Below are 24,843 nucleotides of genomic sequence, written 5' to 3'. Positions count from 1 at the left end.
TTAAAAAAGGGTTTTCTTCCCTTTCTCTCCTCATTTTGGAATGCCCATGATCACACTGCAACTCTCACTGCCATATACAATATCGTTCAGATACAGCATGGGACGGTTCTAGTTGGCTGGAAAGACAGCGTCTCATTGCTCACCAGCAACCAGCATAATATTTTTCACGACATGCATAAAATGGCGGTAGTCGGTTTGTGTAGCTTTGTGCACAAATTAAGAGAAACCTGAGATAAATGTTGTGCAGGCTTTCTGAAATGTGGCACCTGTAATCAAAGTCCATTCAAGTCCATTTGGACTGTTCCCACAGAGCATTTTAAATGTATTTTGCAGAACTGGATTTTTTGTTTGACCAGTTAAATCTGTTAATTTTTGTTCTCAACAAGCCTTATTGCCAAATCAATAAATAAAAGAAGTTACTGAACTTTTCATAGTCTCATATCATTGTAAGTAGACTGCTATGTACTTGCACTTCACTGTCACATTCAGTGCCATGAAAGATTATTTGCGCATGGTTGCACATTATTGCACATGGGTGATGTGGGTGATATGTAAACTTTTCTCATGAAATAAATGAAATAATAATTTGAATGTCTTTTGAGTTTACTCAGGTTCCCTTTGTGTAATAGTACATTTTGTCTAAAGATCTGAAACCGTTAAAGTCAAAACTGGAGCTTGTCATTAGGCGACTGTGACCAGGAGTTCCTCTGTGGTGGGAAGCTAGAGGCTTCATCCTGCAGGGACAAGCAGGCTTAAGCTGGCCCAGTCTACATGAAGGACTGCAGCAAAAAACACAGGCAATGACTCGTGAGATCGGCTCTCGCGCTACTTCAGGGCTCTATGGGATTTGTAGTGTAAACAATCATTGACATAGTGGTGACATAGAAGTGACATGGTGGTGCCATAAGAACACAGTAACAGTGGCCATTCTAAATTATAGAGGGGTTCATTTTTAGAAATGTAAATAAAGTGCACAAAAAATGAAAGCTGACCACGATATAAAAAAAGAACAGCCTGACCTTAAAAAGAAAGGACAGCAGTACTCAGTACCCTTTGAGTCCTTCTAAGGAATGCCATTGGTACAGAGTCATTAAAACAAACTTTGTCTGCATGTGCCAGCTCTCTCAGAACATTGCACACCAAACAAAGTGGGGCTTCTGATTGGCCGGAAGCACCAGCCACCTATTGGGCTGGGGGGCCGAGCCCCTTGTGGTGGGTATCCAGGCGATGAGTCAGCTCCTTGGCATACCTTTCCGGCCCTGCGGGTAGCGGCCATGGGTAGCCATGCCACCGAGCAAGAGTGTGTCACCGTGGAAACAGCCCAACAGAGTACACCGGACACCAGCATGATCTCACAGTCTGGTGTTTTGCCAACAAAAGAAAGACGTTTTCACTGAAAAAAGAATCTGGGGGGAAAACACAGGCAATACTCTGTGGCATAGATTCATTCAACTACTGTCCTTAATCAGGGTTCACCATACCAAACAAGTTTCAGAGCTTGTTAAATTGAGTAACTGGGCTTACAGCTGGTAATCACCAGACAAAAAAGTCATGGCATTATTACACTGATTAGACTGTGCTAATGTTTGTAGGGCTGCAGTGCTGTTCTCTTGTGGATACCTCATATGCCCTGAAGCACAGAGAGGATTTAAGCAAGTCTGTGCTTAAACGTGAAGCTGGAGAAAATGTACTGTGATTTTATGTAATAAGGAAAAGTGAGGCATGATTAACTGGAACCTTTCTGCCATTTATAACACGTGTAAGGAGTGGTGAATGTGCAACCATGTGACCATGCTGTGGCCAATCAGGGTTTTTGCTTTAAATGAATGGTTGCATCAAGCCTTTCTGTTTCTGAGTCTTAGTTTATCTAGCACTGTTATACTCAGACCCTCACTACCCACTTTGACCATTTTACACTTTGCATAATACAACTAATGATTTATGAAGGCTGTTTGTTTACATTTTGAATTTCATTGATAATGTCTTTTTCCACTCATTAAAGGCAAGTGTTAAAAACATAGCCTTGCTCTTCTTTACAATGTTCGTAAATGGCATTCTGCCTTTGTGACGGCTAATTTTGCAATAGCAAGGGGCTATCTGCATCTTCAAAATAGAAGATTATATGTTTTATTTGATGCAGACTACAATGGGGTTATTAATTATCATTTCAAGGATGGACAGATCTTCGATTACATTTACATTTTAAGCATTTAGCAGATACGTTTCTGGCACGATATACACAGCTTATATTCTGTGCACGTACAAACTGTTTATGCAGCTGGATGTTTATTGAAGCAATTCAGGTCAGGTATCTTGCTGAAGGAAACAACAGCAGTGACCTGGGAATTGAACCTACAACCTTAGAGTTACTAGCCTTGTGCCCCAACCTTCATGCTACACTGCTGGCTGCCCTATTGAGCTGCCTATGGATTTACAGAAGCGCTGATGACTGTGCACGTGGGGAGAATATTGCTCCCTGGTACAATAGTCCCTCGGATCAGCACCCTGTCTCCTGATAGGACATCAATGGGGCCATTTTGATTGGCTGTCTAGCTGTGCAGCTCTCTGTCTCTTGGTGACAGGGACTTCCCAGCATCCTCAGAATTACCTCATAATATATACTGTATACACACAGTAAAAGGCAGCCAGACAAATTCTCCTGAAGACTCACTTAAACAAAATCCCTCTTCTGAATTCCAGTGACAGCATTACACAGAAACTGCAGCAAACAAAATTGCAAACAAGTGAAGGAGTATTGTATGTCGTGGGATGAAAAGGACTGCACTGAGATGCATTCTTATTCATGCACCACACTTGTAGTTCTGTAGCTGTCAGTCGTCATACTTTTGCTGAAAGAAATTCGAAAAAGTGCAAAACACAAAATTTATAATAATGTTATTGTTTCATACACCCATTCAAATCCCATTTTACAGCTATGCAGCATTGACTGGGACAGCATCCCTCAGTGTGTGCAGATTCCGCGCATAGCAATGGAGTGAGATAGAAAGCACAAGAGAAACAGAGGCAGAAAGAGAGATGAAAAGTATGGATTATGGACAGGCAGGCGGATGATCAGGCTCCCCTGGCCAAGCTGATTTTCACACACTGGAAGCAGTGTTCGAAGACAACAACAGTTTCTTTTTGTCCCTCGTATGTGAAATCTATTTCTGCGACGAGACAAAGATTTATTTCTTGTGTGATAAATGAACACTTTCACAAAAGTCGTTTCCTGATCTGCCTGCAAAACAGATGCAGGAGAGGGGAAACAGCAGGAAAAGGAATGACAGTGATGAATAATAGTAAAAATGAGTGATCAGTTATAGGCTACAATAAGTGTGTTGCTGGATTTGCGTGTGTTTTGCTTTTTTGAGTGTTCATGTTTTCACAGTGCGTAACACAGATAAGAAGCTTGTATAACCTATAAATAAGTTCAGAATGCTAACCATATTAATGAAAAATAAAATGCAGAATCTGCTTTGTCATCGTTCCAAGAAGTTTTATCTGGGGTCACATGCAACGATCACTGACGTACCCTCCCTATATAAGTCACGGGAACTGTATTAAGTGTATAAAAGGAAGTTTAACTGAATGTTTAGAGAGACAGTAGGGTGACACACCTCTCTTTTGCACAAAAAATAAAAAAGTTTGTACTATTGAGATTTCCAGGGAACCAACAACAGCCCTGCCAGCAACAGTGCAATAACTGTTATTCTACTGTTTAAAAACACACACACTGGGCAATTTGTTGAGAAAATAAGACACTGGAAAAGTACTGCATTGACCACATAATGGATATTTACCTGTTTTTTTTTTTTTGGTTTGTTTGACTAAAGACTGTGCAGTTCCGTTTCAAATGCATTTGACCTCAATCCATAACAAGCATTGCACCATAAAAATATAACCTAAAGCCATACATATATCAACCTGAATTAGTAGAAAAGATGGGAATGTTGGGGATGGGTGGGGAAGCCAGGTGCAGCCTAAAGAGGTGGGTCTTCAGTCTGTGTCAGACGATGGGCAATGATTCTGCTGTCCTGACTACTTTTAGAAATTTGCTCCATCACTGGGGGGCCAAAGAAGACTGGCATTGTGACTGAGAGAACCGACCACACAGCGAGAGCAGACCCAGTCACCCCGAGGCCGTGGAACGGAGAGGTCTGGCCGGGATTAATGTTTGAAGTTTGATTCAATTCAGAGAGCACTTCCCAGATGGCCCACTCACACACTACAAAGTAATCGCTCCTTGAATCTAATGCACTTTTTTTTTCTGGTTTGTCCCCGTTTTTCCATTTACCACATAAGCAGAAAGCAGTCTTTAAACTTCGTAGCTGAATACGTTTAACACTTCTTGAAGTTGGACTTACTCATGAAGTGATATACTAAATGATACATTCAGATTTCAAGGCCCACAGCTGCACTGACTTGCTTGTCAGCTCTCTGCAGAGCATCACAGTTGCTCCACAGTGGACATCTGAGGCTGCATTTGTCTCTATTTAGCAGTCCAGTCATGGTCCTGGCACATGTCTGGCCAAGACCGCCAGTGAAAAGGATTTAGTCATTAACATGCAGTGCCATCCGTTTCCTTTGAGGCAGGCCGTTGTGGCCCAAAACACAGCACAACCAATCTTTTGTGTAAATCACGCTGACCAGAAGCTCCAAGACAATTGACGGTAGAATCAGAGTAAAGATCCTCTATACAATACTTTGTGAAATGGATTACAAATGAAAGAAAGGGTCAATTTATAATGTTTTTATGTTTGGAGTGGCAAAGAGATTTCACTGTCAGTAAGATTGTGTTTGAATTTCTGATTAAATTACATGCAATATGATGCAATTATATTCGTAATTTAATAGCTTGTGATAACTATTAAACTGACAAATCATTTAATCAGTCAACCAGATAGATTACATTGACTTAATCTGTAACGACACCTGAGCATGTAGCTAGAATTCATAATCACTGCTGTTTGCAGTCACAAATCCCATGTTTCTCCTTTCAATGCAAAATCTATCATATGGTGGGATAACCTCAATATCACACTGTTACACTGTGTAACATGATGTGTTATGGACAGTCATTGAATAAAACTATTCTTTACAGATAGTTCAAAAACTGCATGTCTATATGTGTAAAGAAGGCTGTGCCAAATGGAAAGCAGAGTCATGCACACTCTGTGTTGAAGGGACATGACTCAGAAGTTACCTGGATGAGTTTTCCAAGGGGAGGTGTGCTGTCTCACTGACTGACCGCTCCATTGGTCAGTGAGGTTGATTGATAGGGATGGTGCCCAGAAGCCTTCCCCTCCCCAAACAGCCAGTGTATAAAAGCCACCTCTTTTTCTCGTTGACATTACACTCTTTGTCCCACAAAATAACTTCCTCCACTCTCCTCAACTGCAGCGCCACTGTGGTAAGTCCTGCTTTTTCATTCATTTTACTTTTATTGCCTGAAAATGCTTTTCAGTGGTACTTTTGGTAGTTTACAGTTTTATGATAGATACCCTTTTGGAACAATGTCCAGTAAGAAGTATTATTATTATTATTATTATTATGACGTTGTTGTTGTTTTTTTGCCCCTTCACAAATACAGCTACATTGTTACACTTGGGCCAACTGTATGTATGCAGTTCTTGTGCTTGTGTTAAAGGGGAAAAGACAGAAACACTTCACCTTGACCTGTCCTTCCTCCCTTTATTATGTTAAATTATGCTAATAGAAGGAATATTTGCATATGACCTGGTGTCTGTCCTGAAACTGATTCTGACTGCTTTATCGTAAGGTTAGCCAGTTTTAGCAATGATTGGCTGTTATATTATACTTTTAATGTTTCCTTCTTGTTAACCAGTGTGCTAAATGTCAAATCTTCTCTGCTGTGAATACAATCAAGTGTGTCTTTATGATTGTATTTGTTTTCTAATAGGGCTTTCTAATGGTCACAACTAGTGTAAAAGATGGAGCAGTGAAATTCATTTTGTTTGGCACAAATGAAATATTTTTGTGTCCACCCAGTTTGATAATGTTGTGGTCTTCAATAAAGAGGGGTGGGGGTCTGTCAATAAAATAATTTGCTGCTGTGCAAGTGAAATAATGAAATCCCCCATCGCACAACACGTTTTATAAATATTGAAGGAGAAAGTAGGATCATCGCCCTTGTACAATTGTATAAAACACGCATTTGTTAAAAGATATATGTTTCTACAGAAGAACACCTACAAAGATAAAACTATTGGGAATTTCTGAACCAAAATGTTCCTATTGTGGCATAAAAAATGTGTGCCAATTTTAAAACTTAAATATTTTTACATTATTTACATTTGGGTTATCTAATTTTTAAACAGCCACAAGTAATACAACAAACTGTAGGTAAATGGAGATTTTGTTAAACGTTTTCTCTCGTTTATCTCACTCACTGACCTGTTATCTTTAGTATTATTTTATTATGAAGTGTTTACAATTTGCATTGACTCTTTATAATGTATTAATGGTAAATTTTAACCATCACAAAAGCATGACATTGCGGTTACATAGACGGTTATGAAAGAAATAGTTGAAGTTTAGAATATACTGCATATAATGTTGTTTATGTAGTCTATCAATTTCTGAACATCATCCAGACTATGATTCACTTTTTTTTTATAATTAAAAGGGAAAAAAAAAGAAAACAAATATTAAAGAAAGATTTTTGCTGAATTATGGGCCCATCTTTCATACTTCATTCGTTTTCAACACAAGCTTAATTCTCATTCTGAAATCACCCAATAGTGCTATATGAAGTGTTGATTGCCTTGTAATATTTTGACTTTTGTGTTCCAGACAGAAAATCGAAATAAAAATGTCAGATTTGGAAAATTCTATTGCCACCATCATTGAAGTTTTCCACAAGTACTCGGAGAAAGAAGGAGACAAGCATAAACTGAAGAAGAGCGAACTAAGAGACCTGATCAACAACGAGCTATCAAACTTTTTGGGGGTGGGACACAAGAACGCACGACTCTCGTAACATTGTTTTTAAACTCCTTTCAGCTTAATCTGGGCTGAACAGAAAAGATCCATGTTCACAGCTCTGTCCTCTCTCGCTTTCAGCACATTAAAGACCAGGCCACGATAGACAGTTTGATGGAGAGCCTGGATGCCGACGGAGACTCGGAATGCGACTTCCAGGAGTTCATGACTTTCATCACCATGGTTACCATCTGTTGCCACGAGTTCTTTGAACACCATGAAGACGAGTAGGTTTGAAGGGGGGTAAATGGCCTAGTTTAACAAGATGAAAGTAATGTAAACCTTTTTTAACACACATTTGTTTTGCATTTATTTGTAGTAATTTAAATGTGCCTTATCTCATGTTGCATTGGAGTCTTTATTTTATTATCTCACCTTCAATATTGTTCAGTGGAAACTGGAGTCCCTTCCCACCATCCCTTGTATGCAGTGGATACTAATGCTTCCATGGTGTCATTCAGTAGTGACACTCAAATGTACAATAAAAAAGAGTGACAACAAATGCCTTTGGTCTGCACATCTGCCTGTGTGGCATCTACAGTTCCAGTTAACAATAAGAGGCAACAAAAATGAATACATTTTATACAGTAAAGATATAGATATAGTTACAACACAAGGGGGTGGGGTTTTCATAGGAAACATAAGCAATTTTACATTTCAAATAAACAAATATATTTCATGAACATAATTAGACATGTTTGTCACAAACGGGAAACTAAAGGAAACACAAAGCAACAATCATCAGCTGTGGCTTATCCATCAATTAGTTTGTGTTTATAATTGTATAAAGCCATTTACAAGCAGGTTACCACACGGACCTTCACTATGGACAATGCAAAATCATAATTTATAAACATAAATTGAATTCTACAGTGGAGCCTCTACACAATATCGACAATACACATCTCAAACCACAGCAAGAAGACTGCGCATTCATAACATTTTTAGACATGAATTTTGCTAACCTGTCTGCATGTAGAGATGCAATGCCTAGAAAAAGATATATCTCTGTTGTATTTAATCTCATATCAAGCTTGTAAGCAAAATTGGGTGACATTAAAAGTAAGGAATTCTACTGTTTTGCCCTTGAATGAAATGAGTCCATGTATGTGTCTTTGTATTTCCTTTGCTGGGTGGACTTTACACAAAGTGTTCAGCCAAAAAGATTTCATAAAGCACGTGCTATGCCTTCTACAACATTCTTTAGAAAATGCAATGACTTATGAAGTTTTGACCATTTTTAACCCATGTATTACAATTCAGTGTTCTAATTCAGAATGTTATAGAAGACCTGGGATAATAATAATAATAATAATTTTGTGCTTAATGCTGATTTTTTCCAAATACCATGCTTCACTGACAAATGGCATCATCACTCCAATATATGAAACACTGCCCTCTGGTGGAGAAACAACAGAAACGTCAGATCCACGCCCATACAGATATACAGTACCTATACAGTTGGATAGTGGCTCCCTACCTCAGTCCTGGGGGCCCCCTGTGTATGTTAGTTTTCATTCCAACCACAAGTGTAATCCCAGAATTTTAACAAGCTGTTATTTTTTCTTAGTCAGGTGCTTTTCCTGTTTAGAGGGATTATGTACCCTCTTAAGCCATATTATGTCTGAAATAGCTTCTCATTCCACAAAGAATAACATTCCCATGTTGATGTTTTGCTACACTGTGCTACACTGCAAATGATTACACAGAAGAGACAACTTCTTTGAACAAATGAAAGCCAGAGGTAAATAAATAGGCTTCTAATTAGGTTGTTGAACACGTGTTTAATTTCTTACATAATTTTTTAAAATTAAACTCATTAAGGCAAGGCAGGTTTGACTCATTATCATTTGCTTTGTCTTTGAATTCTTCATTATCTTCCAAATGGTTTGATTTAGTGGCCGGGTGTTCACACTTTCACCAATTAGGAGCCTATTGATTCACCACAGTCATTTTTTATGCAATTGTTCGCAATATAACACAGTATTCATGATATGAACATGGACATTTGATCCTTTATGGCATGCATAGCTATTTCTGACATAATGTGGCTTCAGAGGGTAAATAATCTCACTAAACGTGAAAAGTACCTAATCAAAAAAAGAAACAGCTTGTTAAAATTCTGGGATTGTGATTGTTTGGAACAAAACCCAGAATACACAGAGCAGCCCCAGGACCCCCCAGGCATTTGGGAACTCCTGCTATTGGACAACACTGCCAAATCCTGTTCCTGGAGATATGTAGGTTTTCATTTTAACCCTAATTTGGCACACCTGATTCTATTAATTATCTCAACATGATCTCTAGCTGTTGAATGAGGATGGTAGATCTTCAGGTACATGACTGGGCAGCCCTGCTATAGTAGAACCTGTAAGGTAAGAATTCAATGGGAGAAGAGGTATTTTGAACACATATTGACTGAGGTTATATAAAACAGTACTGTGCCTTAATAATAATAATAATAATCATAATAATAATAATCATAATATTAGATAGGCTGCTCATTTTGTAACCATAAATCTTAGTTTAAGTAGTTTATTAGTTTGAACCAATAATCAAACCATGGATAATGATGGTTTGATAAGGACATTCATCCTCCCTGAAGACACTGAAAAGCCCAGCAGGCCGACGGTTTAATGAAAGGATGCAGTGGCAGGCAGAGGAGAACCTGTGCTTATCTGCACTCCACTGAATTGATGGAGGCCATTTCAGTGTTGAAAAGAAAGGACCTCCTAAAGCAACTGAAACAAGAAAGACTAGGGCATTCATTTCATTTTTTAAATTTTTTTTTATGTCAACACTCTAGCAAATGTCTCCTCCTTACTGTTGGGGAAAAAAATAAAATCATTCTCACGCTTGGTATTCTGGAAGAGAAATGATCCAATTATTTCAACAGGCATGATTTAAAAAATGAGCCAGGTCCTCTTATGGTACAAGAACTGTGTATCATAAACTAAAAGCCCCAGGGCCCTTTCAATTGTTTAAACGTTGGTGAAATTTGACGTGACATTTTAATCTATTCCATCTTCGGCTACAGCTTGCTCTTGGTGTGTTTCTCCAACTCAATTAAACCTGAAGTTGTCCCCTTGACAAACGTATTTGAGATACATAGCTTTATCCATGCCATTGTCTCATAAAATGAAAGAACACTGGCAGATAAGACAGATAAGGAGACAAACTTATGAAAAATGTATGATAATTGTGTTTGTTGAGCTCCTGTGGCACATTGCTTTCAAGATCTCTTCTCTAATGCAGTGCTGTCATTGATTTAGCACAACCTGGCTGGCAGTCATGCATGGAATTATTGGGGGTTAGCTTTAAAATTCTCCGGGGCTGCAAAATTAATCCCAGAAATATCTCTCTGTCAAACAGATTTCCTTTTTTGCCTCGACCTTTGATGCTTAAACTTTTGGCCGGGTTTTCCAGGTGTGTAAATCAGTGGCTAAACGGACAGTAAACCTGTAGAACACCGAGGACTAGAAGTGCTCCTGTGTGCATTAGATCACTAAAGCATCAAATCATTGCACATTTTATGTTCATTTGCACTGATCCCACCCTTCAGACACTAAAACACAATTTGCTAGCATTAAACACAATTGAATTACCACATATGTCCTGCGGTAAGTAAGGGCACAGGCTAGCTTCTGCCAACAACTGTTATCACTCTGGATCTTCAAGTTGCTAGAGGAAGGGGGAGGGATTTAATTTACGCCGCCAATATAAAATATTCTTGGGAAGAAGAATTCATTACTGGCAGACGTCTGCAAATCAACCTACTATACCAGGTCTTATTGACATATGTTCTATTTGCTAGAGTAAGCTATCTCTATCTTGCAAGCCTGCTACAATGAAGAGATAAACATGGCTATGGGCTCAGAATTTACAACATAGCTATCCACCTAGCACTGTGCACAAGATTGCCAGCTGCTAATTTGCGATGACTACACTATGCCAAGTATCCCAGTAAACCAAAAGACATAGGAAGAGATAAAAGATTTAGTAAGATCTATGTTAATAGGTTAGGTAAAATGTTAATAGCAAGGTTAAAGACACTAAGGAATTAAATGTTCACTGCAGAAGCCTAAGCTGGAAATTCCTTCTCTGTTTATTGCGGCATTTTTCTTTCGTAGGAGCTAAAAGTAAAACCTTTGAGATGTTTGTGATTGTCACAAATGAGAGAGTTCACAAGAGTTTGAAATGCAATACAGCACATTTGATTCTCATATACAGTAACAGGCTGACAAAACAAGACCCCGCATGGCAGGAATAATGGATAGTTATGTCAATAAAAATGGAGATGGGTGTGGCATGATCATTGTAAGTTAGTTAACTTACTCTTGTGGGGTATTCAGCTATCTATGTAGCTACTATTCACATGCAAAGCTGCCAATTTAAATAAATGAACTAACCTTTCTCTCCAAGTACACAGAATGAATGCAGTATCAGTGCAGTCTCCATTTACAAAACAAAACAAACAAAAATGAATTAATGAAGTGAACTGAAATATTGATGAGAGGTATATAAAAAGTACCCTTTACCATACATAATACAACCACATGTAAAATGTGAAACCAGCCATTTGGCTTTCCCTTTATACATAAAAACTCACTTTAATGGGTCAAATGTGACAGTAATATTATATGAAATATCTGAATAAGTGAACAGAAATCACACCACTCCTTGGTGTTAGTTTTCAGTGTAGTCCTCCAACCCAGTGTTCTCCTCTGAGCCTTGCTTCGCTATTGGATTCCTCTTGCTTGTCTCGGCCATGACGATGGCGGCTAGCACGGTGATCACCACGGTGACGGTAATGACGAGCACGGTGACCGTCTCGGCAACGCACAGCTCGGCGTCCGCCCGGCTCAGCAGGTGTCCCCGCAGCTCTGCCGGCTCCACGCAGCTGAGGTTACGGTAGTCGTCCAGGAAGAGCCTGCGCACCCTGCGCAGCTTCCTGAAGACCCTCTGCAGGTCGCAGTCGCAGTGCCAAGGGTTGCGCCCCAGGAGGAGATGGGTGCCATGGGTACGGAGGCTGAGGAATGTCTTAAAGAGGATGGTGCGCAGGTTGTTTTGAGAGAGGTCCAATAAGGCCAGGCTGATGAGGGGAGTAAGGACCCCCACCTCTATGCTGTGGATGCGGTTCCCACTCAGGTTGAGCACCTCCAGGGACCGGAGGCTGGAGAAGATGCCGTTGGGGAGGTAGCCCAACCGGTTGTTCTGCAGGTCGAGCTCGCGAAGCGTGGTCGTGCAGATGAAGGCCCTCGTCTGGACGGACCGGATGGCATTGCCGCTCAGGTCTAGCCTCCGCAAGCTGTCCAGGTGCAGGAAGCTCCCATCGTCCAGGAAGGTCAGCTGGTTCTCCCCCAGCAGAAGCTCCCTCAGAGAGTCTAGGCCTAGGGAGAAGCTCTTGCTCAGGTAGGAGATCCGGTTCTGGCTCAGGTCCAACTTCCAGAGACTCTCCAGGGGAGAGAACGCACCTTCTGAAATGCTGCTGATGTTGTTGTCACTTAAGAGGAGGACCTGTAGGTTCCACAGCAATCTGAAACCCCCCTTGTGGAGCGCTGTTAGAAAGTTCCCAGACAAATCCAAGTGCTTGGTATCTGGGGGGAAGTCCCCAGCCACGTAAGTGAGCCCCCTATAGGAGCAGTTCAGGAACTTGATGTCAGTGACACAGTCACAGGATGGCCAACAGGACTGCCGGACCTGGCCTTGCAGATTTTTTGCAAATGTGAAGAAAAGGAACCAGCAGAATAAGCTAGCTGCCATTTTCTAATGTCATATCCTTGAAGAGAGCAAAGATGATGGTGGATAACAGATAATACATTAATGTTGAAACCTGTATTCCTCACTTACAGCTTTGAAGCTGAAACTTTACACTTTACAACTCATCATAGATCATATATTTTAATTTGAAGATGAATAATAACACTATTGCTATATTAGTACATAATGTCTATGTATTTAAAGACTGGATGTTTTTCAGAAATGGGTATCAGAATACACACATTTTAAGAATTTAAATTCTATACTGGGTGAAATTTACATGTCTATCAACCTTGTAATTCAAACCATAATTTAAGTGAACCAATAATACAAAAACCAACATGAATCAAGATTTCATCATGGCATTTTTTTAATGTCAGCTTTCTGAAGACATTGGTCTGTTTTTCAGTAATGTCTGCTGCCTTTGACCTTCTGTAAGCTGTCTGATTTCATTTTGCCTCTGCATAATAATACAGTTGAGTTGATTTTCCAACATTAGCGATAGTGCCAAGGTTCTAAGACATGGTTCTAAGCTTTTGATAGTGTTTACAAATTTTTCGTATCAATTGAAAGAGAGACTCCTTTCTGTTTAATATCAGGCTTCTTGCATCGGTGGTAATAAATAGCTTGACATTGAAAAGGCATATTTGCACATGCTATTTTTATGTGCTTAAATAACACGAATGACATTGAAATGCAATACAGTATTATATTTAATCTTTAAATTACATGACTGTGATTAATAAAATAATGCTGCTTAGGCCATGATATGTGCAAGACACACACATAATAAAGCTCACATGATGCCCTTACCTATTTGATGAAGAAGGCGCTCAGAGTTTTGTCCTTTTAACCACTCCCGTATTGACCGGAGTTGAAACAGAGCCCTGATATGGGACTGAGAAGCAGACAGCTACCTGTGAAAGGAGGAGAGTGACACTGCCCTATTTTTCTGTACCTGTTGGCAGGTGAGCGCTGCGGAGACAATAGATGTCTGAATAATTCACTCGGCAGCCGGAAGAACCCGGTCCCTTTCTATGTATCAAACCCGGGAGAGATGGTGGATTGGTGTGGCCTCAGAGGGAGGAGGGGAGATGAGTGTTCGCATTATTGCCCAGCAACTCTTAACATGGGCTAGATTACACCTGCAGTGGCATCAGACACCTACTCTATCATGTGGCAGTACTGGATTCTTACCGTCAGGAGACTTGTGAAGCTTGGATGCATGACTGCTTTGGTGAATAAGGTCCACCCTAAGACAATGAGATGAGAAGATGCAGCTTGGACATGTATTCTGTCAGTTCTAGGAAATTGCTAACATGTGACCTCTGACCTGTACAATGTGCAGTATTTGTGTCTATTTTTGTTTTAAACAGGCTAAAAACATTCCATCTGATGCAACACTGAATTTCCAAAAATGAGCACTACGATATCTAATAATGACCAACATATTTCTATTATTAGTTTTTTTTTTTCAATTTTTTATACTTAATATTTATATCCCAAGTCTGAATATAGGCATTGAAAGAATTGATGTTTTTGAGTGTTGGTTGCTTTACTTCCATCACCATTGTTCTCATCGCAAAACAGCAGGACCAGGTTTTATTAGACAGTTCCAGGCTGCTTCTCTTACGATACATTAATGTTTTTGATATCTTGATTAATCTGACGTATTTACAATTGCATTTTCTTCACGTTTATCTTCATTGGAATTAAGAGGTTTACGACTATAAATCATAGTGCAGATGGTGCCTGAACGGATGAATTATCTGCGGTTATCAACCTTTCATTGCTCAGAGCTATCTAAGAATGGGCAATAAAACATTTAATGCTTATTGCAGATGAGGAAACTCTCTTTGTTAAGTATGCCTGATCATCTGAACAATTTCCTATTACCACTATTTCCTGTAGAAATGTAGCTGTGGCAGGCCGGATAATATAATTACGGCATCACTGTGACAAACGTTGCTAATAATGCACATTATGCCAGTAAAATGCCTTGCTGTCTTTCTACTTTAAAATGAATGCATTTATAATGTCTCCCATAAGTTCTTACGCCCGACTCAGTATAATATAACTTAATGGGCAATTTTGCTTCATATAAATATGCTACATTTATCACGCTGGTGGAGAGAGAAATGTGAGCAACATTTCTTTTCGTAGTGTTGAAAAATTTAGCTTTTATGGATGAAAGAGCAAAACGGCTCATCACTCTAATTAAGTTAATTTGTCTGCGGTTTGACCTCTTCCTGAATGCAACCGCCAATCATCCACTGTTTACTGTATGTAATGACATGTGACTCTTCGCAAGGCTGAGATAAACGGACTTAATTCTACTGCAGTATATCAGACTTGGTACCCCCTATGGCCAGTTAAGACTATAGCAATGTGGCAGTAAGTATATTCAGTAGATAAAGCATGGGAACTTAAGACAATAAACGATTGGTGATGACTGAAGATGTTTATCTTAAGAGAACACTGTTGGTCTAGGAGACCAATGGGGCTTATATCAGTGAGATTATTCAATTTCCTGGATGACTTTCAAGGCTTACATATTTACATGCAACTTGAGTATATAGTAGGATATTTATTAAAGCAATTACCAAAGATTAATCACACTATTCAAGGGTACAACAGAACTATCCCACCTAGTGGTTTAACCAGCAAATGTCTGATTATAAAGTAATTCCCTAACCACTGTCCTGCCAAGTGGGGAAAAGCATGTTTCTTCCCAGTGCCTGCTTGACTTTGCTGTAGGGCTGGTTGCTCAGATGGATCAGTATTCAGTATTGGAGATCCAACCTGGTTGGGATTCAGACCCTGTCTCGCAGTTACAGCCAGTCGCTTTGGCGATGTGCCATCTGTGAGATGTGGAGACAAATGAGACCAGGCGCAGCGCGGTCGCAGTTTCAGGTCCGCCCACGCAACGCGAGCTGAATCTTACCCTTACATTGCCCGTGCCTTATTCGTCGATCCCTGCTGAAATAACGACCACAGGAAGTGACTGATTAAACAAGAGCGTCTGCGTTGCCGCGTACACCTGACTTCTGACCTAACAGGTGCAGAGACATGAGTCAGGCCATGCTAGTGGCTTCCAGGTGGGTCTTAGTGCCCTTCACTGAAGCCCAAACCTGTGTGTGCGCCTTGTGTGTGAGCACATGTGTGTGTGTGTTAGTCTGTTTGTAAATGGGTATTATATTCATCAGTGTATGCAGGCATGTGCAATTATTTTTGGAGAAATGTTTTTTTTTTTTCTTTTCTTTTTTTACCGTGTATTGTGTACATATGAAAGCAAACACTGACATGGGGTGGGAAAGGTACACAAAAATAAATAAGTTTGATGTGCCAACTAAAGTCATTTTGCGTTATATTTTCACCCCCCGTCTTTCCAATGACTCTTTTTCAGCATAGCTAACACTCTGAAGTTCATTTAATTCAATACAGCAGCAGGTGATCAGAAAAGCAAACATCAGAAATGACTCATTAATTCCAAACTTAGAGTAACAATAAAAATACTTATTATTAAAACCTCATTATGAACTCATAACCTTGTGGCAATATTAGTCGTACAATGGAGCCAAAAGAGGGACGTTATGCCTCCAGATGTTGCATGTCTGTATATTACCTGATTATTTTCCACAAAATTATGTTTAGTCTAATTTTTGGTTGGGACCATTTATTTTTTTTTTTTTGATGCATGCAGTCTGAGACAATGGTGCTCAAGAGGTGGCATGGCTTCCTATTTCAACAGTACTGCAGGGAAAGGCAAATTACTGCATAAGACTGAAGGACTGGAAATGGTCTGTGCTTGTGCAATTCCAACTTTCAGGGAAGAAAATAACAAAATGGTCTTCATTTCATTTTCACCAACTACACTTAGACAACCCAGATCTATTGAATCTATTTTTATCATTATTTTTTACATTAACAAACTCTTTACGCCCATGTCAGTGACAGACCTTCGCAAGATCCCCCCTAGAGACATACAAAAAGGCCTTAAAAAAAAATAGGCATTCAGAAGCACACCCATCGTGGTGAAAAGTGATCAGATGTGTAATATAATTTTTTATGCCAATGTGCAATACAAAGCGGTAAGTACACAACAAAAAGAAAAAAGAATAATCACAAAACATTCATGTAAAACGAATGAATGCAGGCTGTATGTTCGTTTTACTGTAAATCAAGAATCAAATAAAGGTTGATTTTCATGGCACACTTCATTTGCCAAGGCAGGATGTGATACCTATTCAAGAAGGAAAATGATAATCATGTTTTGCTCTTTTTAAAATGCATCTTTTGGGGCCCATTGACTGAAGATCCAGTTTGTGATTGCTGTCGAGTAGAGCCTGATTTTTATTTCTTTTTTTTTCCCACACTAATATTGCAGCAACAATTCACTCTCTATTCTCTACCCTGCCTTTCTATCACTGGTGTGGGAAGTGGTTTCTGCAGTAATCCGTGGATCTAATGCTGACAGTGTGACTGTGTCCATAGATCACATAAACTCCAGGACTGTAAAACTGGATTACAGCACAATGTGTCCATTGTTTTGATGTACTCCTCTTCAGGAGCAAACCCCTTCCCAGGTAATGTCTCCTAGAGACAGGTAATTCGCCATCTCCTTATTGACTGGATATTGCTCCACATTTATCACTGAGCGCTCCTCATTTTAGCTAAACAACATTATAGAAGCTCTGCCCACACATACTGCACTACAGAAGAGTTTATTTTGCACTGCCAAGAGTACAGCTTTTCAGTCTTCTCACACACTCGACAGCTATAGCAACCAAGCAGTTCACAGATTCATAGCCAAGGGGCTTTGCGCTTACATTAACAAATGTTAGAAATAATAATATTCATTCTTCTATTGCCTGTGTCAACTTCATGTCCAAAATGAGGGACTGTTTTAAAGCATCAGGATGGTTACTATGTTTTCAATGAAGACAAAGTAATGTTATAGTATTTTTCTTCACTGTGCTCAGTTTCAGCGTAGTGAAATATACGTGTCTGAGCTGAGATTTCATATACTATATACTACGATTTCATGAAAAATCATATTTCAATTATTATTTATCAAAAAAATAATGCATATTATTACCTGTTTTTTGCTTTGCATCTTTCTCAGCATCTGCCTACAAGTAATAATGTTAAATATGTATTCGGTTGTTTCACATCTGTGAAAGCTATGGATTTTATTGGGGGAAATTAATTTATTTGAGGAATGGGGCATGTTCATTCCCTTTGAAATTCAAAGCAGAATACTGTAGATCTACAGAATGGCCATTTTATGAACACACAGGGATAAACAATTTACTGTACTCACATTACTGATGACAACTACTGATACTGCTGCTACTACCACCACAATCACCACCACCAATTTTATTTTCTCATTTTTACAGTTTATACAATAAGCTTGTACATTAAATAAATATATATTGTTGACACTCCAACCATTTGTAATTGCCTGACCCACTCTTTCTAATATATGTGGATCTATAGATGGCGCTGTTGTTACAAAAATGTACAGAACACAAACCCGTTAAAGTGTAACCATCTTCAAGACAATGGAAGCAACACAGGAACGGTTTTCATTTATTTGACAAACCATAGAATGTATATTTCAGACTTTATGGCCACTCAGTTGCCATTGAGAAATTCTTAATCGATTGTCAAATGAATATTAACATTGCATAATCTAGAGGGCATGTGTACATAAGCAGGTGTGTCATATAGATCACTGTTTATTGGTAATTGGAGTCTTCCTTCTGAGAAAATTACAGACCAAGTGTTTCAGCTGTTTCCTTTAGCAAACCCACAGCACACTGCTTTGCTGAACCAAATACAAGCAGGTTATTAACCTCCCAGTTTTGAATCCCATCTTCTCTTCTTTCTGTGCTTTGTATGAAAACGGATAGAGCAGTGCCAGTCTGGGTATTTTTTCTGTTCCAGCTTAGACATGCAAGAGAACAAGTAGAACTGCCTGATGCAAGTGACTTTCTTCTAGGTTCCAGCTTTGAATAATGTCATCTCATCCACTGTGACACAGTTCATTCGCGTCCAAATACAATTTGCGATGCATTATTTACTCTCGCTTTAGAGGTCACCCAAAGGATTGGAAAACATGCTATTTGCAATTTGAGAGTAATTACAAACAATACAAACACAATGACAAAATTATATAGTATTTCACACGTCCTGTCTGCTCACCATGCATAGCAGACAGGATGTTTGAAATACTATAATCAAATAGTGGAGTGAGGCAATTGAGAAAAAAAGGGAGCTAAAAATCACATTATGGAATAATTACCCCCAGTGATGTTTGAATTAGAAGTGACAAACCGGTCCTGAATTTTGAGGGGCTCTGTGATAAGGGCACAGCTATCCTGTTTTTGTGGGGCCTGCACTCAGACTGGCAGATATAGCTTTGGTCACCTGCCCCATCTGCATTAGGGTCAGGCTCTTTTGAAGTCAAAGAGTGCCATTAAACCAGCTGCACTCAGACTTACTGTAACTGATCAAAATGCATGCATACATTGCTATTAAATACACTTCAAAAATTGTAATGAAGTGAGTTGTGCTCCTGGCCATAGCATGTGTTTTTATCATTCATACAAAAAGATGACCATTACAAGACTTTGATTACGAGTTTCAATCATGGTCCTGGTATTCGGGATGGTGTCGAATACAGATACCATATTTGGCAACTCTTGAATAATGCGTTCTCCCCAAATGTTTTCTCCACGCAAATTGAGCCACTATTGTTCAGATTCAGATCTTTTTTGCTCCCCATCTCTTTGATGCAATTCGAGCAGAAGTCATCACCAAGTTTCTCAATTAGAGACAGGCACACCTGCAGAGAGGAAGCAAGTGAGAGTTTCTTTTAACACTAGATATGCGACAGTGACGGCATCGCACTTTGGGGACATTATAATTAAAATTACTCCAATGCCGTAAATGATATACCCTCCTCCTTCCACGACTGGATACGTCTGACACCAATGCCAGCTCATGTGCAGGAGCTTGTCTTTGCAAAATACTACTTGGGGGAGTTTGAGTAAGAGCATAATAGCTAAAGATGTATTCCACCCAGGGAAGCTTTTTGGTTTTTTATTTATTTATCCAAGCTAATCAAACATACAGGTAAACTGAAACTTTAACAAAGCGGGGAGAACATAACAGAGTATTTACAAACAAAAAAACAACAAAACGTTAGCCTTACATTCTGTAGTTTAAAAAAAAAAAATTGATTAGGAGTTCATAGCAAGCTGAGGAACTATTTTTTTTTTTTTTAATTCTAAAACCATTTTTTTCAGTTTATAATTGAGTTAGAATGAGGTAACTATTTTTTTGATTTATAAAAAACATTTTTTGAATCTTGATTTGACTAATCATACAAACCAGAACACAAGAGCCCTGGAACACCTTTCCGTTTTCATTCCTGCATGAAAAAACAAAATTTGTCTTCAAAAGACTAAAACAGGTCTATTGACTACTTATTATAAACTGCTAGCCCGTGTTCTAGCCATTGTGGCCCTACAATCTGCTGTGAAACCTAACTAATTGCCAAAAGTATAAAGTAGAAGATTAAACAAGTTACAAGTGTAGATGAGGTGGGTTATAGGTACATGCTTGGGTGCAGTTCTGACAGCATGACAATTAGCCTGGTCATGCAAATATGAGCTTATTTATTTCTGGTCGATATTATCAGCAAGTGACTGGGGGCCTGGGAGGAAGGAAAGACTGGGAAATGAAGTGTTTTAAGTGAGATGGGATGGTAGCAGTGGCTTATCGTGAATCCGGGGGTACGTTCTACCCCTACTGAGCGTACAGATGTACTGAGGTGACCCGCAGCAGTGTCCGAGGCAATACTGAAAGTTTGGAGACCACCCTGCTGTTTTCTGGCACGGTCACAGCTGCCACCCTTACAGAGAGCTGGGGGAGGGAGAGAGGGGACAGGGAGTGCAGATGGTGAGAGAGAGAGCAACAGAGAAAGAGAGGAAGAGAGATACAAAAGCACAATAACTTGATTTTTGACATCTTTTCCCCCATTTTCTTCCATCACTGTGGTTGCCAGGGTGTGCTCTGTATCCCCCCACCCCCTCGCCTCCTGCCCAACACACATCTGTTCAAGGCCAACCTGCAAACTGTGGTGTGAAGCAGCACAGCATGTGTTTTGGAAGAGAGAACATGCTTCTTTGTCCTCTCAAATAAATAGCAGAGTCACGCTGCAATGAGCGCTGATAAATGTGATTAGGCATTCCAAATTTGGGAGAACAAAAGGAAAGCATGACTGACACCTCTTTGTGGCATGTTGGGAAACCAGTAGCAGTGAGCTCTGTCAGTGGTAAACAAAATTATCATGTGCAGTGTGATTCCCCTCTATGTTTCTAATTCTCTGGTACTGATAGAAGTCCCCCTCACCTGCATCTGTTTAAGGGGCAGCTTGAGTGAAAAATGTGTTGTAACCAAGTTATTGGAGCACACCAGGAGGTAGCTGTGATAGAAGACAGAATAGATGAAAATGTCACGTCACTGAAAGGACCCTGGGGCCTTGGGAAAGATTGCTCAAGCCCCATACAACAAACGTGACTTAGATGACATTTATTCTTATTGTGTCATCTCATTTCCTGTTGATAGAATTAGATTGTCCTTTACTCCTGATGCCAAAGCTTTGAAAGAGATTTTCAGGTCTGGGTAGCGCACTTCAAGTCTGAGGACTGCTGACCAATAGCAAGTTCTTTGAGCAAGTTCTTTATTTTTTATTGTCAGAAAGTATTACACTGATTGTTTGCCTTTAGAGCAACAGACAAAATTATATTGGCATTTTGGAGATCCCATACTGGCTAGAAAACATTTAAGTGGCTTGTGAAATGGAATATGTACATCAATGCAACAATACAATGCACAGTCACAGTGATAAGTCAAGTAGTTACTAAGTTAAATGCAAATGAGGAAGCATTTCTTGTTGGTTTTTGCTTTCTGGATTTCATGTAACAGTTTGCACTCACATTTAATTATTGTTTTAATGCAAAACAACAGTATTTATAGATGACTGCATAACATCACGTTTTGTGTTATTATTATAGAGATTATAATAGAAACAAGAGTGTCTATTAGTAATAAAACACCATAATCACCATGAAGCACAAGGTGAAGCACAAATATAAACCTTCACTGTTTATTTTACCATAGAAACACTGAAGTTTTCTTGGCAGCCATGTATGAGATTGAATTTAAAGGCAACACAGCTCCCCAGCACACCAAGAACACTAGCAACAGATGGTAACCATGGTGACAAACTCTTGGAAGTAACATTCTGAGGCTCTGTCAGCATCCAGGCTTTCCATCAGGCTGTGAATGGTGGTTGTGTTGCTGAAATTAAAAGAGGGAAGGAGACCTGAGAACATGGGTATTTTCTTTTCAACCATGACTCAAAGGAATTAATAAGAATTTTACATATGTCTGTGGTATGAGTGAAAATATGTAATGTTTAATGTTATTTATAGGTTAGTCTCACACTTTTTAATGAAAAACCTGGCCAAGAAATAGCTCTCATTGCAGAAAAAAATAGACAATAGCTGATATATATATATAAGTTCAGAAAAACATGACAGTCCCAAGTTGCGCTGAACTCAAAGTCTTTGACCACCCAGTTTAAATTAGTTTGATAATAAGCTTCTGAAATTTTAAACATGTTCGAAGATCATTCCAAGTGTTTCATGTGGGACATGACAAAAATGAGAACTGTACAGACCACATTCAGGGTGAGCTCAAAGATATAACACAAGACTGAAGTGACAATCCAAATTAACAAACGGTCTAGTCTGAACAGTATGCTGTGGGAGAACCTCACTGTGGTGCCTAATCCCATCCTGACCGAGACACTTTATTCCAAGAAGTCGGCAGAAGACACAGAGATAGCAGAGCACTCATTTCACAGAAGACTAAGTTTAACAATCAGACAATATAACACAAATCGGGGAAATTTGCCTCCAATTGCTGCCAAATCACTCCGCACCCCATCTTTTAATGGCTCCTTCCCTCTGTCGACCTTCACTGAATGATCCGTAGACAACAAACGAGGGGAGTGAATTAATTAAGCAGGGTTTGGGTACTTAATGTTTCTACTTAGCAAGGAACAGGATGTGTACATAAGAAATAAATGAATCCACTTAATTACCAGACATTACAATACCCTTCCTGGTGAAAACATCAATTTCTAACTTGTTAACTACAGAGTAATTACCCATTATTACAACAAAGTTACTGGTGATGACACCCTTTTTCAGTTGCATATTACCAAGTAATTACCTGTCACTATTCTGTAAAAACCAGCAATTACTTAGTATTTACCAGTAATTACTGTACAATTAATGGCCTGTAATTCGAAGGGGTACCAGCTTTTTAACAGGTGGATTTAATTGATATATACAGTATACCCATTTATATTTTACTTTTTTAAGAACACCTGTGTCTTTAGGAACTCTAAGTGGTCAACCATGGCCACCTATTTCACTGGGGCATAAATATGAGGTGACGTGCAAGCCAAACTCCCTTAGTCATCCATTGGCATGGGGAAGGCCAGAGAACACACAAATTAAATGAGGTGAAAGGTTGTTGATCTTCAAAAATCAGACAATGTCTATAAAACATTGACAATAACACACTATCGTTAATAATATACTGTAATAATACCCATTCTCCACTATTAAGACAATGACTAAGAAGTTTCAAACATATGGAGCTGTAACTAACCTGTCTGCCCACACAGACTGGTTTGAGAGGCAAAAGTTTCTCAAAGGATCACAGTTGGATAATTGAAAAAGTTGGTTGCATCCTGGGGTCACTAAGTCTGCAAAAGTACAATAAGAAGCCAGCTCCATGCTGAGAAGCAATCTGGAAGGCTTCTGGCGGCAGCTGTCTTCAAACCACAAGCATAACCCCCTGAGTTTAAACGCCACTGTAACTTTGATTAGAACCGGGCTATATGGTCAGACTCAGATGAGACAAAAATAGAGCTTTTTGGCAACAAACACCTGAGGTGGGTTTGGTGCAAAAAGAGGCATAGTCAAGCAGAAAAGAACCTAACCCCCACTGTGACGTATGGTTGTGGATCTGTGTTGTTGTGGGACTGTTTGACTTCCAAAGGCCTTGAGAACCTTGTTAGTGATACATGGCATCATGAACTCTATCAAACACAAGGATATTTAATATAAAAATCTGCCTGCCTCTGCCATAAGGCTAAAACTGGATTGTGTTTGGGTTATCCAATAGGACGAAGATCCAAAGCATGACCTAAATACTGCCGAGCATAGAAAATATTTGAAAAACAAAGTGAAGTTCATCATACTATTTCAGTTTTTTTTTTTTTTTTGTAGTTAAAGAAGACCATTTTAGAATGAGAGATTTTGTTGTGTCTTTGCTCTCAGAGTGATGACGATGTGTGAAAATCTTCTCAAACAAGGAGAATTTTCAATTGGTTGGGGGTTTATTATGAGCTTTTTATGTTATTTTGTCCTGTTTTATACATTTATGGTTTATTGTTCTATCTGAGCTGTGAAGCCAGCTGCAGAGTTCAATAGGTTTTACTACATATATATTTTGTCTTCCTGTCTCATAAACCACAAGGTGAGGTTAATCAGACACTCAGCTTCTTGCGCAAACCCAACATTCTCAGTGCTATACATATGTTCCAACTTGTAGGTTGGCGGATGACACAGCTGCCACCCGACTAAAGATGTGAATATTTGTATTTGGATCTGATATGTAATGCATAATTAGCATACAATAAACCTTGAGTACAATGGATATCTGTAAAGAATCTGAAAATAAACATTTATTCTGTGATTCACAGGCACAGTAATGATGAAATATGTTCTCTAAATCCCATTGATCTGGTTCTGTGGAGAGCTCATTCAAGGACAGCATCTTTTTAATGAGTGATTGTAGACTGTTGAATACCCTCATCCTCATTTGCAATTAAAATGTATGCAAATGCATTTACAGGTTCTCAAAATGCAGAAACTCTTCTGAGTAATCACACCATTTAAAACATTATCTTAATTTCAAAACAGAATG

General features: G+C 39.2%; 2 protein-coding genes and 1 long non-coding RNA gene across 4 annotated transcripts; 1 reads left to right on the top strand and 2 right to left on the bottom strand.

Annotated features, from left to right (window-relative positions):
- The first annotated feature begins 5,312 nt into the window (after positions 1 to 5,312).
- s100b (S100 calcium binding protein, beta (neural)) lies at positions 5,313 to 8,077 on the top strand. Of its 2 annotated transcripts, none has more exons than XM_064326641.1 (3): positions 5,313 to 5,410; positions 6,814 to 6,970; positions 7,084 to 8,077. In XM_064326641.1, the coding sequence occupies exons 2-3, from the start codon at positions 6,833 to 6,835 to the stop codon at positions 7,231 to 7,233; spliced, it is 288 nt and encodes a 95-aa protein (XP_064182711.1). In that variant the 5' UTR covers positions 5,313 to 5,410; positions 6,814 to 6,832; the 3' UTR covers positions 7,234 to 8,077. The 2 variants fall into 2 exon arrangements, with proteins under 2 accessions (XP_064182711.1, XP_064182710.1); XM_064326640.1 differs by having other exon boundaries at positions 5,346 to 5,410; positions 6,818 to 6,970.
- LOC135250402 (uncharacterized) lies at positions 7,643 to 8,712 on the bottom strand. Its single transcript, XR_010328922.1, has 2 exons — positions 8,483 to 8,712; positions 7,643 to 8,401 (listed from the first exon to the last, which is right to left on the bottom strand). It is a non-coding gene; the product is annotated as an uncharacterized LOC135250402 (long non-coding RNA).
- A 2,570-nt stretch (positions 8,713 to 11,282) lies between these two features.
- On the bottom strand, positions 11,283 to 12,765 carry LOC135249717 (insulin-like growth factor-binding protein complex acid labile subunit). The gene has a single exon (XM_064325235.1). It carries the CDS (start codon positions 12,763 to 12,765, stop codon positions 11,689 to 11,691), a length of 1,077 nt encoding a protein of 358 aa, XP_064181305.1. The 3' UTR covers positions 11,283 to 11,688.
- Positions 12,766 to 24,843: the final 12,078 nt, after the last annotated feature.

The sequence above is a fragment of the Anguilla rostrata genome, chromosome 3 (genome assembly GCF_018555375.3).
Source record: "Anguilla rostrata isolate EN2019 chromosome 3, ASM1855537v3, whole genome shotgun sequence".
NCBI classification, from domain to species: Eukaryota; Metazoa; Chordata; class Actinopteri; order Anguilliformes; family Anguillidae; genus Anguilla; species Anguilla rostrata.
The sequence above is the reverse complement of the archived record's forward strand: the minus strand, read 5'-3'. Positions and strand labels throughout refer to the sequence as shown.

Bases quoted from the DNA above. Each gene is read 5' to 3' on its own strand.
- s100b (XM_064326641.1), top strand. From the start codon at position 6,833: ATGTCAGATTTGGAAAATTCTATTGCCACCATCATTGAAGTTTTCCAC. The intron at 6,971-7,083 runs GTGGGACACAAG...TCTCGCTTTCAG, and splicing joins AGCTATCAAACTTTTTGGGG to CACATTAAAGACCAGGCCAC.
- LOC135249717 (XM_064325235.1), bottom strand. From the start codon at position 12,765: ATGGCAGCTAGCTTATTCTGCTGGTTCCTTTTCTTCACATTTGCAAAA.